Below are 16,550 nucleotides of genomic sequence, written 5' to 3'. Positions count from 1 at the left end.
CGTTCATTCGGTCACTTTAGGCCGAAAATTATTAATGTAAACGTTGGGTGTCCTAATTGACATGATTGACGTTGATATGGATATTTTAATAAATTTTAAATATATTTTTAATTTTTATTAATTTTTTTCTTTTTTTCCTTTTCTTCTTATTTCCCTTTGCCAATTGTATGCAAACATTATTTTGTTTTCAAATCATTATAAGCTTTAAAAACTAATCACCTTGTAATACTTTTATATAAATAATTACAATTACACTATATTTAAAAACTGTAGAGAAATAGAGGGTGATCAGCTAAATTAGTAGGCAATAAAATAACAAATAACAAGTAATTGACACCTTCAAAATAAAAAAGAAAAAGAAAATAACTACTTGTCCGGGGTGGGCCCGTGTGACGATCGGGGCAGGGAAAGGAACCCGGTGCTCATTTTCCACGTCCACTAATACGTAGAAAGTCATTTTTGCCCCTTCACGTTTATGGCCATTAAATTGAATACTAATTAATTCCACGTCAAATCAATTGCAGACCTATGGAGCAAGCGGCTTTTGTACTTCGAACCGTCGATGTATGCAAAGACCCCATTTCCCTTCTTCATTCCCAACCAAAATATATAAATAAGAAAAAAAAAATAATCACCTTCAAATTCAATGTGATAGATAAGGCAAATCGCCAATTTAATTTTTACCACTATTCGAATCCAAAACGATCCCCTAGAATGGAGGAATTTTTCTAGTTGAGCTAGCTTGCCGGAGACTTCATTTTACTCGGTTAAATAGATAATCAAAAGGCAACTTTATTAGGATGAAGAGTATTGAGACAAGGCGTAGCCTGCCAAAATTGAGGTCCCGATCCTCGTGGGATATGCACCGGATACAGTAAAAGTTGTTTGCTGAAGATCATAAATGCATAGATATTATAACTATGGATAAGGAGCGCAACAAATAGGCATGTGCTATGGATGACATCATCAAGTAACATATCAAAGGAAATATTATATACCAGAGGTATGTACATTGATGATTATTTCATGGAAAAGCAACATCAAATAAGGATAACATGCAGCCTAGAGAATTACATAAAGTGCTGCCGCAGTCTAGAAATGAAGCTATGAAGCTTTAATTTTTTTTTAATCGCAATTAGCCTCAAAGAGCTTGTCTTTCTGGACACGATCATTAGAAGGGCTTGCGTCATTGATTCACATGTGGTTTCAAGTTCGGAGATTAATTAGCATAGCTTGAACAAAACCTGTGATGAGATGTTGGTGTTGCCACGATATAAGTCAAAAAGCTTATAGGATTGTGCCAACTCCTTCTCCTTGAGGGACAATGCCTCCTCTTGCTCCTCGATGGCCTTAATGGACTTCACATTTGCCTTGTAAGCTTCTAAGGCAAAGTCGAAGGAAATAACAAATTCATTAATGGCAAATTTCAAGGCATGACATGGCAATGGGTAAGGTAAATTGGTTAAATATGCGAGCAAAGATCCAATCTCATCCTCAATTTTAGGAACCTCGCATATAATTTCATACCCTTTCTCCAACAAGTTATAGAGCTTGACCCATTTACTCTGGACGTCACTACAATTGATGGATGGGAGAGTCTTCTCTACTGGAGGATTACTTGTCCTGAAGGCATAGACGCCATTGACAAATAGTACATCGGAAGAATAAGTGTTGTGAGGAGATTGTGATTCATCCAGTGAATCACTAATATACTCACCTTGTGAAGGTAAAATCCCTGTGAAGGATAATGGTGTATCTGAATGGTAGGAATTTGGTACGCAAGCCTTTCGAAAGGATGTTGCATGCTCATGAGATATTGAGTAATTCTCGACATCGCCAAACTCGGATTACATGGGAAAATGAAAGCCATATAATCTTGCCCCCATTGGTTAAAGATCTCATAACTATATGGAACCTCAAAGTAATTAAAGAATTTGAATTTCTTTGAAATATGCTGGGTGATCTCGATGTAGCATATGGCAGAAGACTTTTCTTCAACCAAGACAAGAGGAAAATTCATGGAATATACTATAGGCATAAGCATACCTTAAGTCAGCCCGAACTGGCGAGCGTAATAATGGAGATTGTATGCTTCAAAGCTCAATGTATATTATTCCTCAAAATGGAAATCCAACATAAGATCAATGGGGATGAGAACGCTCATCCAAAATGCAGACATGTCATGATGGGATAAGGAAGGGTTGCATATGAAGTCGACGCCAAACCCGTAGAAAGTAAAACTCTCTAAAGAAAGTAGGCAGCTAAGGAAGCATTTAAAAGACTGAGAATCCTTCAGGGATTAGCAGGAATGCACTACAAAACTTCGAAAGCCCAAACTTATTTTCAGTTGGTATTTCATGATTGGAGTGTTTTGCCTTTAGAAAATAGCTGAGGAAAATAGGCACGCAGCCATCCATGCATAATCCATAGAGGACCAAAGAATGACGTAGGATGGGTGCTGAAGAGGGAAGATTGTGCGTCTGTAAAGCCCTTGTACAATGCACCGAGTGCCATACGGCCAGGACCCACACCAATCCTATTGGAGAGTGCATATGCTATATCAATGAGTTCATGAGACACAGAAGCAATGAGTGAACATAATATATAACGATTAAGCCAATGCAATAGAAATGCTACGTGCTTTTGGGAGGAGATAGGTCCACTTGACCTGGCAAATTTGTCCATGAACTCATCAAATGGTAAGTCGGAAAATGAAATACCACAAAAGTTTGAACATGTGTGTGGCCATTGACCATAGAAGTCTATAAGAGGGGATAGGCCGGTCAAGGACCAGATATCAAGAAGAGTAATCGTTACCAGACCAGTTGGCAAGAAGAAGCAGTTGGTTGACGGTGACCAAAAGCAATAAAGGCTCCTTATGAGTCCATACTTGACTGGGTCAATTACCATATTTAAAGGAAAGCGTCTCTCCAATTTTAGCTACTTCCCAAACATCCGACATCTCTTGTTGCAATCTCTAGTACCACTTAAAGAAATGTTTGTCAAAAGGAGGATAGGAGTTGAAGCTAAAGTTGGGTGATGACTAAGCATGCATACAAATAAGTGACTAGTTGATGGGAAGAATCTCTTCGTAGTGATGAGAGAAATGCTTGGTGAAAGTATACGGTGGAGGGGTCGACTTGAAGTGTGGATCTAGAGTAATACATCAAGTGTTTGGATTATAGTCCATGAAGGAGAGGGAAAGTTGCCCTTGAGCCTAACACGGTTGGAGACTTTCAAACTGATTGTGGAAGAATAAGAATTGGCCATGATGAATAGTAGTTGTGAGCATCAACGTGCAATGGTTGAGTATAAATGAGGAATAATAAGGACACAATATATTTACATGATTTAATCTGAGTATTGTTATCTACATCTACGGAGAGAGTTAACAACAAATAATCCACTATAATCGGAGAATCAGAATTACAATCGCTTACATGATTTAATTTGAGTATTGTTATCTACATCTACGGAGAGAGTTAACAACAAATAATTCACTATAATCGGAGAATTAGAATTACAATCGCCGCATGTTTAAGTGTTTCTTGTACCTAAATTTAATCTAAAATCTAAAATTATAAATAAATAATGTAAACTTACGGCACAAAATTCAAGCCCTCTATGTACGCCCAAAATAAAACTCAGCGTGTTTGTCTTTCCTTGCCCTCGGTGGCTTCTTCTTTGTGCGTCCCTTCTTGTGCTCTATAGGTTTTCAAGAGGATTTCTTTTCTTGCGCGCAATCTTGAATATTATCTTTAATAGGACTCATGATCAAATATTAAAAAAAACTTATCCAAGCGGATCGTATTTTACAAATGCTCAAACTCGAGATATAATTTAACAATTTAAATGGCTTATATGTAGTCATCTTCAAATTTGGTTTGATATAAATCCAAGCAATTAAAAGTTTAGGAACACATTACATTTTAGACATTTCAAAAATGACATTACAAATAACAGGGAGTGACTATTTGTTTTGACTTACAGTTGTAGGCACTTGAATTGTTCTAACTTCTAACATAAATGCAGTGCCTTAAATACTTGATTACACAACACTTCGATCTCATCCATTGTACGGGTTAGCAGATAAGCAAATTCGAATTTTGTGGAGGAGGATGATGCACGTGTAAACTGAGAGTCTAAGTCGAATTTGAACATTGGCGAGGAACAATCTCAAAGTTGAATTGTCAATGAAAATATGGTTAAGTGAAAACAACAGTTATGGAGTGTTGGGGAAAACTGGGCAACAATTCATCAAGAATTAAACCAATTCAAGATCAACATCTTCCCCAAAACTAAATTGACCAAAATCGATTTTAACCCCAACAATAACGAGCTATATTTTAGTAATACAACATTAAAAAAAAAAAAAAAAAAAAAAGAAGGACAAAGGCAACAACACCAAGATTTCACGGATTATTGAAAAATTTCCACTAATCACCTATCAAAGTAGGACATACAAAGTTTCTTCTCTAGTCATATACTAAAGGCTCAACATAAGTGCAGCAAGAAATTCTAACCGTAATTGAAAAAAAAATAAGAGACAATTCGGGGAAGGTTGTCTTTGAATGAAACCGGCATCTCGTAGCCCTCCGTCTCGTGAACGGTACGCCCGCACCAAACCCCCATTCTTTTCTTGTTCTTGGTATATTCTTCTTGTTGGTTGACATTTTGACATTTTGACTTTTTGACTTTATTTCTTATTATTAATGTTACCGGGCCTAAGGCGGACCCAGCCAAAATAGAGCCACCCTTGAGCCACGACATTGAACTCAGCAGAAAATCCTGATCATCTATTCTTGATCTGCAGAAAGTGCAGATTAGACCGAAGCCGCCGAGCTCATCAGGCGCATTCATTCTTATTATGCGACTCATAATTGCTTGGTGCTCTTGTCGGCAGATTAGACCGAAGCCGCCGAGTTCATCAGGCTCATTCATTCTTATTATGCGACTCATAATTGCTTGGTGCTCTTGCTTGGTCTTCTTCTTCCTACTTCCGGCGAGACATATAGCCAGTGGCGCGGTTCACAATATTACTACATCGGAGCCACTCTTTCAGAACCAAACTCTCGTCTCCTCAGGCCAAATCTTCGAGCTTGGCTTCTTCACGCCGAATGGGTCGGAAAACCAGTATGTTGTCATATGGTTCAAGAACTTGACGCCTGATAAAATCATGTGGGTGGCCAATAGGGATTCACCACTCACGTCGGCAGATCGGTCTGCGAAATTAACAATAGGCGGTGATGGGAATTTGAAGCTCGTGGATGGACAACAGTACATAGTTTGGTCCACCAATGTTTCTGTCCAGTCAAATAATACGTCAGCAATGCTTTCAGATGGTGGAAAGTTTGTTCTACAAGACTGGAATTCTACTGAAGTATGGGCAAGCTTTGATGATCCAACTGATACAATTCTACCAAACATGAAGATAGGACTAAACACGAGAACAGGAGAGAGACGGGTTTTAGTTTCCTGGAAAAACAACAACGATCCATCATCGGGAAATTTCACCACTGCGATTACATCAGAGACTCCGCCGCAACTTCTCACTTGGAATGGCTCCACCTCTTATTGGAGAAGTGGACCATGGGATAAATCGACATTCATTGGCATGCCAGAAATGGAATCCTCATACTATAGTCGGTACAGTCTCCAGCACGATCCTCAGCAGGGAACCACTTATTTCTTTGCTGATTCTGATAACAACTCTTTTCTTGCTTATGCCTTCATTTCACCTGGAGGAATTCTAGCACTAATGATATGGGATTATGGATCCAATAGTTGGTTGAAAAATGTCATAGTACCGAGCAGCATTTGTGGAGTTTATGGAACTTGCGGTCCTTTTGGCGTCTGCAACTCAATAAGCTCTCCTATCTGCCATTGCGTAAAAGGGTTTACGCCGCGGTCAAAAGAAGAATGGAACATAGGGATTTGGACCGGGGGGTGCATTAGAGAAACAGAATTGAACTGCCAGAAGAACACAAGCAGGTCGCCTTCAACGCAGGTGAAGAAAGATGTCTTTGTACACATGAACCAGATGAAAGTGCCTGATTCTGCGGAATATTTATCAGACATCAGAGATGTAGGAGGATGCCAAAGTTGGTGCATGAATAATTGTTCTTGCTTGGCTTATTCTTATGTCCGCCCAATAGGGTGTTTGGTCTGGGCTAAGGATCTCATCGATTTTCAGGAGTTTTCAACAGCTGGGCAAGATGTATATATTCGGGTCGCACATGACAATACAGGTATAAGAAGTTTCACTACGAGTTTCGTTTGAACTTTCTCACACATCTTACAATTCTTTTCTCATGTCAGGCATGTCGACAGAAGCAAAACTTATCATCAGCATAAGTACCATCCTGGGCATCATGTTTGTTGGAACTGCTATTTTCGGTCTCTGGAAGTGGAGAGCCAGCAAAATAGGTACGAGCAGCTCATGTCCAATGCTTAATTTCACATTAAATGTAATCTAAAAACTTTGCCAAATTCCTAAGGCACTTGACTGGCCAGATATAACTGATAAAACAGGAGAAATGTCTCCTGGAAATGCATGGAAAGATCAGCTGAAGCAAAAGGACGCATCCGAATTTACGCTGTTCAGTTTTAGTAGCTTACTTCTTGCAACTAACAACTTTGATGCAACAAATAAACTTGGCCAAGGAGGGTTTGGACCCGTTTATAAGGTAAAAGCCTTCTCTAAGATGTTCGTTTAGGGAATTTTATGACATTATCCAAGGTCTGATAGGTCTTTGAGTTCGGAAACAGGGAATGCTGAATGATGGAAATGAGATAGCTGTCAAAAGACTTTCCAGTAGCTCAGGCCAAGGCATGGAGGAGTTTGAGAATGAGATTGTTCTAATATCGAAACTTCAGCACCGAAATCTGGTCAGACTCATGGGATGCTGTGTCGAAGGAGAAGAAAAGATTTTAGTATACGAATACTTGTCAAACAAAAGCTTAGATTCCTTTCTGTTTGGTTGGTCTCACTCTTTTCAAATCATACTTGTGCTGATGGAAAATATATATATATATATATATATATATATATATATCTTAGTAGTATTTAAGTTCACGAATTCTTTCTCTTTCTTCCTTGCTTAGATTCAAAAAGGAAAGCAGAACTCAACTGGGATACACGTTTCCGCATCATTCAAGGGATTGCGAGTGGGCTTCTGTATCTGCATCGCGATTCTTGCCGTCGAGTTATCCATCGAGATTTGAAGGCAAGCAATATTCTCTTGGATGAGAAAATGAACCCAAGAATTTCGGACTTTGGGCTAGCGCGGATCTTCGAAGGCACTCAAGTTTTGCTAAATACTCACAAAGTTGTAGGAACACTGTTAGTATTCAAGCCTTCTTGCTGAAATTATAAATTAAATTAGGAAACTCTCTAACTTGATTGATTAACATGATAATTAATTGCAGAGGATATATGTCTCCTGAGTACGTCATGGGAGGGATATTTTCTGAGAAATCTGATATTTATAGCTTTGGGGTGTTGCTACTTGAGATTGTTGCTGGCAAAAAGAACACAAGCTTATACTACCGTGGCCAGCATTTCAATCTTCTTTCTTATGTAAGTGTGAGGAGTACAGTCTCGAGTGATCTTCTATAATTTTTCAGCTATTTCTGCTCCCTATGTTCTCTTATTCTTACAGGCATGGCAATTGTGGAGCGAAGATAGAGGACCAGACCTAAGGGATGAAGCTATAGTTAATACTTGTCCGCCATCGATGCAATGAGATGCATTCAGGTGGGGCTTTCTGTGTGCGGGACCAAATGACGGACCGACCCAACATGCTATCCGTAGTTTTGATGCTGATCGGTGAGTCAGATCTTCCTCAGCCGAGACCTCCTACATTCACCTTCCAAAGGGGAAATCCAAGTCACGATAACGAGGCACAAAGGGAAAGTATTTTCTCTGTGAACACCATGACGAATTCTGTGGTCGAAGGAAGATGATGGTCGAAATTCTGAATTTGTTTTTCCTCACATAGATTTTGCAATAGAATTGAAGCAGCATGTGTACGCTAGTAACTTGGTTAATTCAAATTTATGTAAGTCGAATCAGCTTGGTAAGGCGTTAATTTCCTCTTCTTCGTCTTCCCCTTTCTTCTTCTTTCTCTTCTATATATATATATATATATTTTTTTCCTTTTCTCGAATTGCTCTCGCTCTTCTGTCTCTCTTCCTTTTATTTCGCACGGTGGTCTCTTTTATTCTTTTTCTTTTGACTTCTAAAAACCCATACCTTACACTAGTTCTAACCCTAGCCGCCAAACTTATTGTCCCGGATGTAGATGACGTTCTCGTTGTCCATGCCAAGATCCTTCACCGACTTGGCCTCCGAGACCTGCCCACTGTCGTAGTCAAACCGCATGGCCTCATATGGGAAGCCCTTGCAGGCACAGTAGTTGGCCATGAGGGCCCCAAGCGGCATGCTCCAGTCCAGCAGGTAACACACGTCGTCCTCCTCCTACTTCCGCCACGCAGAGGAGGATGGGGTTGGGCTGGCGGTTCTCGCGGCCCGGTACGACACAGACACCGGCCGATGCAGCGACTGTTGGACACAAATTGTGTAGCCCCAAAATCTCCATAACTAGAACAAGAACATGCATAATTGAGTAGAAAGAATTGACGCACCTATTTTGGAATCCATTGTTCTTGAAGCGGAAGCGGAAACACAATGTTCCACGCGCAAGTCCTTCTCCTCTATTGCCCTCCGTATCACTGGCTCAATGAGGCGGCCCCCCTCACGTGTAGCATTAGGTAAACGCTCCTTAGGTGAGGATACATGTGAGAATTAGGGTTAGAGGAGAGACTTGAGCACTATTTATAGAGTTTCCAGCCAGTCCCTCTCATTACGGGCCAGGCTCAACTCGGCCCACACTAGCCAGCCCATATTAGACTAATTAAGAAACCTTCTATCTCACCTTAGACCAAACCCCGTAAAACGGTAAACGTTAAACGGTAAATTACAATATCAATTAATGTAGTCCACAATTAGAAAAACTCTTACATTCTCCCACTTGGACTATATTAATTGAAATCGTACCTTATGTGCGCACATTGGTCCAGAGATAATTCTTAATAGTCAATCCTATCCCATAAAGTCTTAAACACTGAATCATGGCGGTAACTGCATATATACATACAGAGCCTTCCATGGTCACGAGTGCTTTCGACTTTATTGATATGGATTCAATATGGTAGTGTGGCAAATGGATAACATCTATTGTAGAGAGATCCCATTTGTCAGTCACCATTCTCTTACCTTAGGTGTCACAAAAACTTGTGCCACAAGAGAATGCTTTATGGTTCCAATGAACCCACATATGTCTTGTCCTTATGGTTAACATTTCTTTATGTATCACAAGACATATGCACAAGGCTAATAACCGGATGCCCGGATGCCCCTAGCCTTCACTCAAGGTTTATACAATCCCTTGAGACTTTATCAATATGTATTCAACATAATAACAATGCATTCAAAAATATTTTATTGAATGCAAAAGTTGATACATATCAAACCGTTACTAAGTGTAACGAACCACGATATGAACTTTATCGAATGAAGCCAAAATAGCTCCCACTAAACAACAAAAGATCTGAAGATACTCCTAGGCCCATGCTAATGACATGTCACTCAAATACACATGAGCGTAGGCCTTTAGTTAGTGGATCTGCAACCACATCATATGTGAAAATATGTTATATTATAAGTCACCTTTCTGTACTGCTTCTTTATGGTCAAAAATATTTGACCACCATATATTTAGACCCCTTGAGACATCTGTAGTAAATAAATAATACTACAAATTTGTTCTCAATACAACTGTATGGGTCTATCCATCAAGTTAAAACGATCAATTCCGTCATGAGGTTTTGGAACCTAAAAGCCCAAGTAACAGCCTAAAAGAATGTTACTAACACTGCTTACATAGCAGAAGATGACATAAGACTTTATTTACTGCACTTACTGCTAACATATATATTCTGTTATTGATTGCATGTCATCAGAATAGCCAGCAAAGTTTACATCTAAATACCCTACTAACTGCAAGAATTGAACATGTCTATAAACTAGCATATAATCTCTTGTCTTCTTTAAGTACCTTTAAATCTTCTTGGCAGCAACCCAGTGATCGCGTCTTGGTTTGATTGATATCTACCTAGAAGTCCCGTCACAAAGACAACATTTAGTCTAGTGCAAATTCGAGTATACATTATACTTTTAAGTGCTTTGACACAAGGTACAACATTTAATTAGATTTTCTCAATATTTAAATAAGGACAATGTGATAGATTTAGTCCATCACCCTTAACAACAGGAGCAATTCCTGGCTTGCAATGATGTATATTGAATATTTCCAATATACAATTAGCAAATGTCCTATGAGAAAATCTAATATAATATGGCAAAAACAATCCTTACAGGCCTTAGTACAAAGGATATAAGATGTCTCAAGGTCACAACTTGTAAGCAAAACATCATGTACATAAAGTATGAGGAAAAATAAATTTCCTCCCACTGACCTTGCAGTATATTGAATTACTTTGTTCTCAATTGAACAAAATAATAACACTATGAAACTTTAATAATATTGTTTGGAAACTTGCTTAAGACCATGAATAAGACTTTTCAGTCTATACACAAGTTTATTTAAATCTGCTGTAAAATCATCCAGTTGCACAATATAGATTTTGTATCTATTTGGCGTAACTTTATATCAAAATAAATTATTAATGCCACGTTCACTCTGAAAGAATATTTAAAGAAATAATTATTTCTTTACCATAAACAATCCACCCCTCTTTCAGAGTTAAAAATTTAGTTACCAATTTGGCTTTAAATTCCACAATATTTCTTTGAAATTCTTTTAGTTTTGTACGCCAATTTACAACTAATAAACTTGTGATCTTTAGACAAGTCAGTAAGTTTCCAAACATGTTTCATAGATTGTATATCGCCTTTTATGGCATCTAATCACATACCTGATTGAGGATAAGAAACAACATTTATTTATGTTGTTAAAACAACCATGTAGTGGATATTATAATCATGCTCTCACAAATAGACTATATAGTCTGATGGTATAACTGATCGTCTTTCCCTAACAAATCTCCTTAATAAAGCTGCAACCACTTCATTCTGCACTTGAGAGGTTTAAGAAATTTCATTATAAACTATATCAAGAATGGTACCTTAAACCTCAACAAGTTTAGTCTATGGTACAGGAGATTTCACAATTGTCTGTACCACAATTGTTTATATAGGCAAAGACAAAGATACAGTAACATTCATCATACTATTATCTTTAATAGTCTGAGAGCAGCTATCCTCGTCAAACTGTAGAAACTTTACAGTATATGATTCCATAATTCTTGTACATTCTTTAGGGTCATAAAATTAATACCCATTTTGTATATGAAAAAATTGCTTTCATAATATCAGCCCACAAAAAACCAGATAAATTAGTCTTACTAATCATACTTATCACCATGTTCAATATGGCGCATTTATGCCTTTCGCCCAAATCTTTCTGTCAGAATTTTCAGGTATAGTAATTAAATTATCACCCCAGAATCTACCAAGTATTTGACAAATGACCCTTTAAGTTATTTCGCATTGTCATACTTGCCAAAATACTCATTACCATTGTTAAACCTAACAACCTTTTAATCATATACAAGATGTATATGTCATTAGGATTTAAACACAATTTTTGCAGATGTGTCCTAATTTCAATATCAGACAAGACAAAATTTCAAGCAACTAAGGCTTCATTCATCTTATAGCAGTGCAGTCCGCAGGAAAATCTCTTTTCAAGTGTTCCATAATGGAACGCTTCATGGACAATAAGCAAATTCAATTGCTCTTTTCTCAAGCAACAAATCATATGTCCACAACTTAAAATTTGAAGCAGTAAAAACCTCAATGATGACGGAATTACCATTTACGAGAAAAGATGACTGAAAAACAAGCAAGTATATAATTAGCATCATGTGAGTATTGTGTAACTTGACGTACAAGTACACATCCAGAGAGTTACATGCAAAATCATATAATCACCTTTGGGCAGAATACATGACATGCAATTGTACACTCCCCACATGATAAGAGTTATGAGAATATGTTCCAATTCTTCGTGAATTCATCACCTTTGGGCATATGAATCACTAGAATCGATCACTCCTCCACCACACTATCATGTATCCCTCCATGAACTAATACACAATCACCTCCTTTGGGAGTATGATTACGCATTAGACCAGGAGACATCCCAATCATCATACGAGACCGAAATTTCTCAAACCCAATCAAGTGTGCCACTTTGGCGGTCACTACTTAATTGAATCATTGAAATTCTCTCATACCAGGGATATAAGCTTTACTCCTCACATACATCATATATATGTGATTTTAACTTTAGTGATAGGGGCATCATATCACCAAAATCACATATCATGCTAATTACATTGCTTTATTCATTAATAAAAAATTAATCATATATATATATAAATATATATACAGCGAACCTGAAATACAAATTCCAATGAGATCATTGATCACAGTAACACAAGAAACTTCCCATAACAGAGAATAAAACATCTCTTATGCACCCCAATTACATATTACCACAACAACATAAAAGAATGCGATCTAAAATATCTCTCACAAATTAACATCAATAGTAATACGGGGTACACCATATCGACAAGCTTAACAACTAATCAACTATTGCTTATGAGTTTCATACGGCAAAACATGACTCAAGGCCATTAAGCGATTTATTAATCAATTTTTGAGTAATAAATATCATTACTTCAACCAATGGCCTATAAATTGAGTCAAACCAGAGAACAAAATATCTAAAATTTAATAGTAGATATTGCTCTGCGTAGATGTTGTCATACTCCTTAACCATAAAAATATTCAACTTGATAGACATTAACAAGTGACCAGGATGAGTTCATGTACAATATGCAAAGTAACTTAATCGACATGCATTACCCACATACAGCGAGATATGTTAATCGGTACAATCAGTTTGGTCACGAGTTCTTAAGATATCCATCATTCAAAAATTACCACCGTGTCAAGGAGTACAAAAGTTTCATAACTCATCTTGTTTCTCATCAGCTCAATACATAGCTCAATTACTATCCATAATGATTGTATCTCATTAAGCCAGCTTTAGTTCATAATAAAGTTTGATTTTTATTGATGAATCACACATTATAATGTTTATGTGATAACATATTTGTAACCCAACACTTATATTTCCAATTTCACAGAAAATATAAGAAAAATACGCAAAATACACTAAAAATACACGTATTTAGGATTCCGTATGTATTTTCACATCCATAAAATTATCAAACATATAAAATAAAAATACCATGAGATAGGAAATCACCATACGAGTCCAACGCCGCCATCCACGCGCCGATCCGACTATCCACGCGCCCTCACGCGCCGCCTGACTGCGCGGCGCGTGGATCTCACGCGCGGCGCTCGTTCGACGCCCAGGCGGCGCGTGGCCGCGCGTGGGGGCGCGTGCAGCCTCCCCCGGCGACGCGCCGCCGACCGTCTTGCTCATCTCGTCGAGCCCAATCCGAATATATGATTTTATTTTATTTTTATCGAACAAAAAATCTCGAAAATTACAAATTAGGGCAAGATCCGTACTAATTAGGGCTAGTCCGTACAGATTAGGGCAAAACCTTTATGCGTTCAAGTTCTAGGGTTATGGTTGCTCTGATACCACATGTTGGACACAAATTGTGTAGCCCTAAAATCTCCATAACTAGAACAAGAACATGCATAATTGAGTAGAAAGAATTGGCACCTTTTTTTGGAATCCATTTGTTCAAGCGGAATGCGGAAACACATGTTCCACGCGCAAGTCCTTCTCCTCTATTGCCTCCGTATCACCGGCTCAATGAGGCGCCCCCCCTCACGTGTAGCATTAGGTAAACGCTCCTTAGGTGAGGATACATGTGAGAATTAGGGTTAGAGGAGAGAAAGACTATTTATAGAGTTTTCAATAGGTCCCTCTCATTACGGGCCGGGCTCAACTCGCCCACACTAGCCACCCATATTAGACTAATTAAGAAACCTTCTATCTCACCTTAGACCAAACCCCGTAAAACGGTAAACGTTAAACGGTAAATTACAATATCAATTAATGTAGTCCACAATTAGAAAAACTCTTACAGCGACGTCCATCGTTGAGCAGCGAGAGAGATGATTTGGAGCGTCTCGACACCTTTCTTCTGCCCTTGCGATATGCCCTTCATTATGACAAGCGATAGCCATATGGAGGAAACGCAATATTATTGTACCAATTGTTGCCAAGTGAGTGGACAGTTGATTTGCACAATTTTCTCTATTTTTTCAGGGGTTAATATCACGAAAAAACCCTAAATTTATTCTCATGTTAATTTTTTGACTACCAGAAACTCCAAAATAGGTAAACTTATAATAAATTTACTCCAAATGATCAAAAAAACTTTAAACCGGTACATTTGTTATAAACTTATCCAAAATTAATTTTTGACCGTCAAAAATCCCAAACTGATACATTTGTGATAAATATATCTTCCGTTAATTGGATTAATATCACAAAAAATCACAAAACTGGTACAACTGTGACTAACAAAGAATAAAATCTCAAATTTATATATCAATGAACTGTTACATGTCATCCAACTTAGCAATTTGATAGTAAAATTTATGAAAACTAATATATGGTAAATTTTTCACATGAGTATTAGTTTATGGTAAATTTGTCAAAAATGTACTTTGGTAGTAAAAAAGTTAATTTGGGGTAAATTTGTAATAGGTATATCAATTTGGAATTTTTCATGGTATTAACCCATCTCTTTTTAACACTCACTCTATCTCTCTCTTTTTTTTTTTTTTTTTTTGCCCCTCGTTTTGCTAAGTATTTTCGTAATTTTTTCTAAGTACTAAAACAAATATTAATGGTTGTGGGTTAGCATGTGGAAGTAAACTTTCATTTTGGGTGATCTTATCTAATATTGTTTGTTTTGGTCTGGTTGTGTATCATCGGCGATATGATTTTAAAATGCATCACCTTAATTTGAAACGGCATAAGACTTCTTTATCATCGCAACATCAATCATATATGTATGTTATTCCGTCATATACATGTTTAGCGTTCTATGTGTGTCCCAAGGAAAAAAGGAACCATAACTTATGGGGTTGCTTATCAAGATCCTAAGGCCTAACATATTTTGTATTTTTTTAAACAATATAAAAGATTAAATTTATGAAAATATTTTATAAATTATTCATTTCTCATTATAAAAATGCACTTTGAGTTCATAGTCACAAAAGAATGGAATTATATAATAAAATATCTTATATCTCATTGCTCAACATTATGACAAATTTGTCGATTCATCATTTAATCGCTCAGTTTCTTTCAATGAGCATGTACTGCCTTCCAATTGAAAGGACCGAAATCTAGTGATGCTTACCAAATGAAACGACTGAAACCTAAATAGGATATTACTTTGTAATTTACAAATTGTGGAAATACTTATCATTGAAACATGGGAAATCCATATTCTCATGGTCTAACCTCATGGCAACATTTGCTGATTCATTATTAGAGCAACAATACAACTTCAACTATTAGAGCAAAATGCCGAGACTGGCTTGATTTTACAAGGTTTAGTACTACTCTAATAAGTATACCGGCCACGGTAAACTTTTTGGTTAAGAGTGATTTAAAATGAATAGATGAAAGTTATGCTCTCGCAAAATGTATTGCACTCCTCAGTATATACAACAAAATTGATTTTGGAGAACAACACCACTTTGGTTACGATATAAGTATAATTCTTCCGAGCAGTGCTGTGATATTTCTCGCCAGTGACACCAGCAAGGACCACTAATACAGAATTGGAGGAATAAGGAGGGATTGGTGCGCAAAGATTGTAGAATTGGAAAGCGATGGCTCATGATATTCCTCCCGCCATTGAAGAGAGCTGATGGGCTGTTGCCACAGGATCGACACTATCCTCACAGAAGGTCCTTCCTTGTTCTAATAACATGCATTCGAAGATTGCCATTTTCTTGAGTTTACCACGAAAATTGTGAGACTAAATTAAATAGATGAAAGCTTTGTTTCACGAATAATCAATGGTCTGAAAAATAATTGTTTATGTCATCTGAAATAATTAATAAATGAAAATAAATTTCATCAACAACAATAATTTATATTTATACTTTTTGGTAGATAATGAAATTAATTTTCGTTGATTCATTTTTTTAAGTGGTATAAACGGTCATCTTTAGGGTTAGGAATTTTTTTCAAAAATCGTTCACATTAAATGAATTGAGCGTTCTTAAAATGATGACAAAACATTCAATTTGAACCATAACTATTTTGATCGCAAGACCACCATCTTATCAGAAAATTCCATCCGATGATATGCTTTAGTCAAATGTTTATACTCATGGAAGCAACAAGATAATCAGGGGATGAAAAAAATGACCAAATTTGTTTGCT

At 37.2% G+C, this 16,550-nt stretch overlaps 1 protein-coding gene across 1 annotated transcript; it reads left to right on the top strand.

Moving 5' to 3' along the window:
* Positions 1–4,948: 4,948 nt before the first annotated feature.
* LOC120290593 (G-type lectin S-receptor-like serine/threonine-protein kinase At1g61370) lies at positions 4,949–7,745 on the top strand. The gene is made up of 7 exons (XM_039306909.1): positions 4,949–6,248; positions 6,319–6,426; positions 6,514–6,686; positions 6,769–6,979; positions 7,105–7,342; positions 7,429–7,579; positions 7,662–7,745. Exons 1-7 carry the CDS (start codon positions 4,949–4,951, stop codon positions 7,743–7,745), a joined length of 2,265 nt encoding a protein of 754 aa, XP_039162843.1.
* The last annotated feature ends 8,805 nt before the right edge of the window (positions 7,746–16,550 follow it).

Source organism: Eucalyptus grandis, chromosome 2, assembly GCF_016545825.1.
Source record: "Eucalyptus grandis isolate ANBG69807.140 chromosome 2, ASM1654582v1, whole genome shotgun sequence".
NCBI lineage: Eukaryota > Viridiplantae > Streptophyta > Magnoliopsida > Myrtales > Myrtaceae > Eucalyptus > Eucalyptus grandis.
This window is presented reverse-complemented; position numbering and strand designations above follow the sequence as displayed.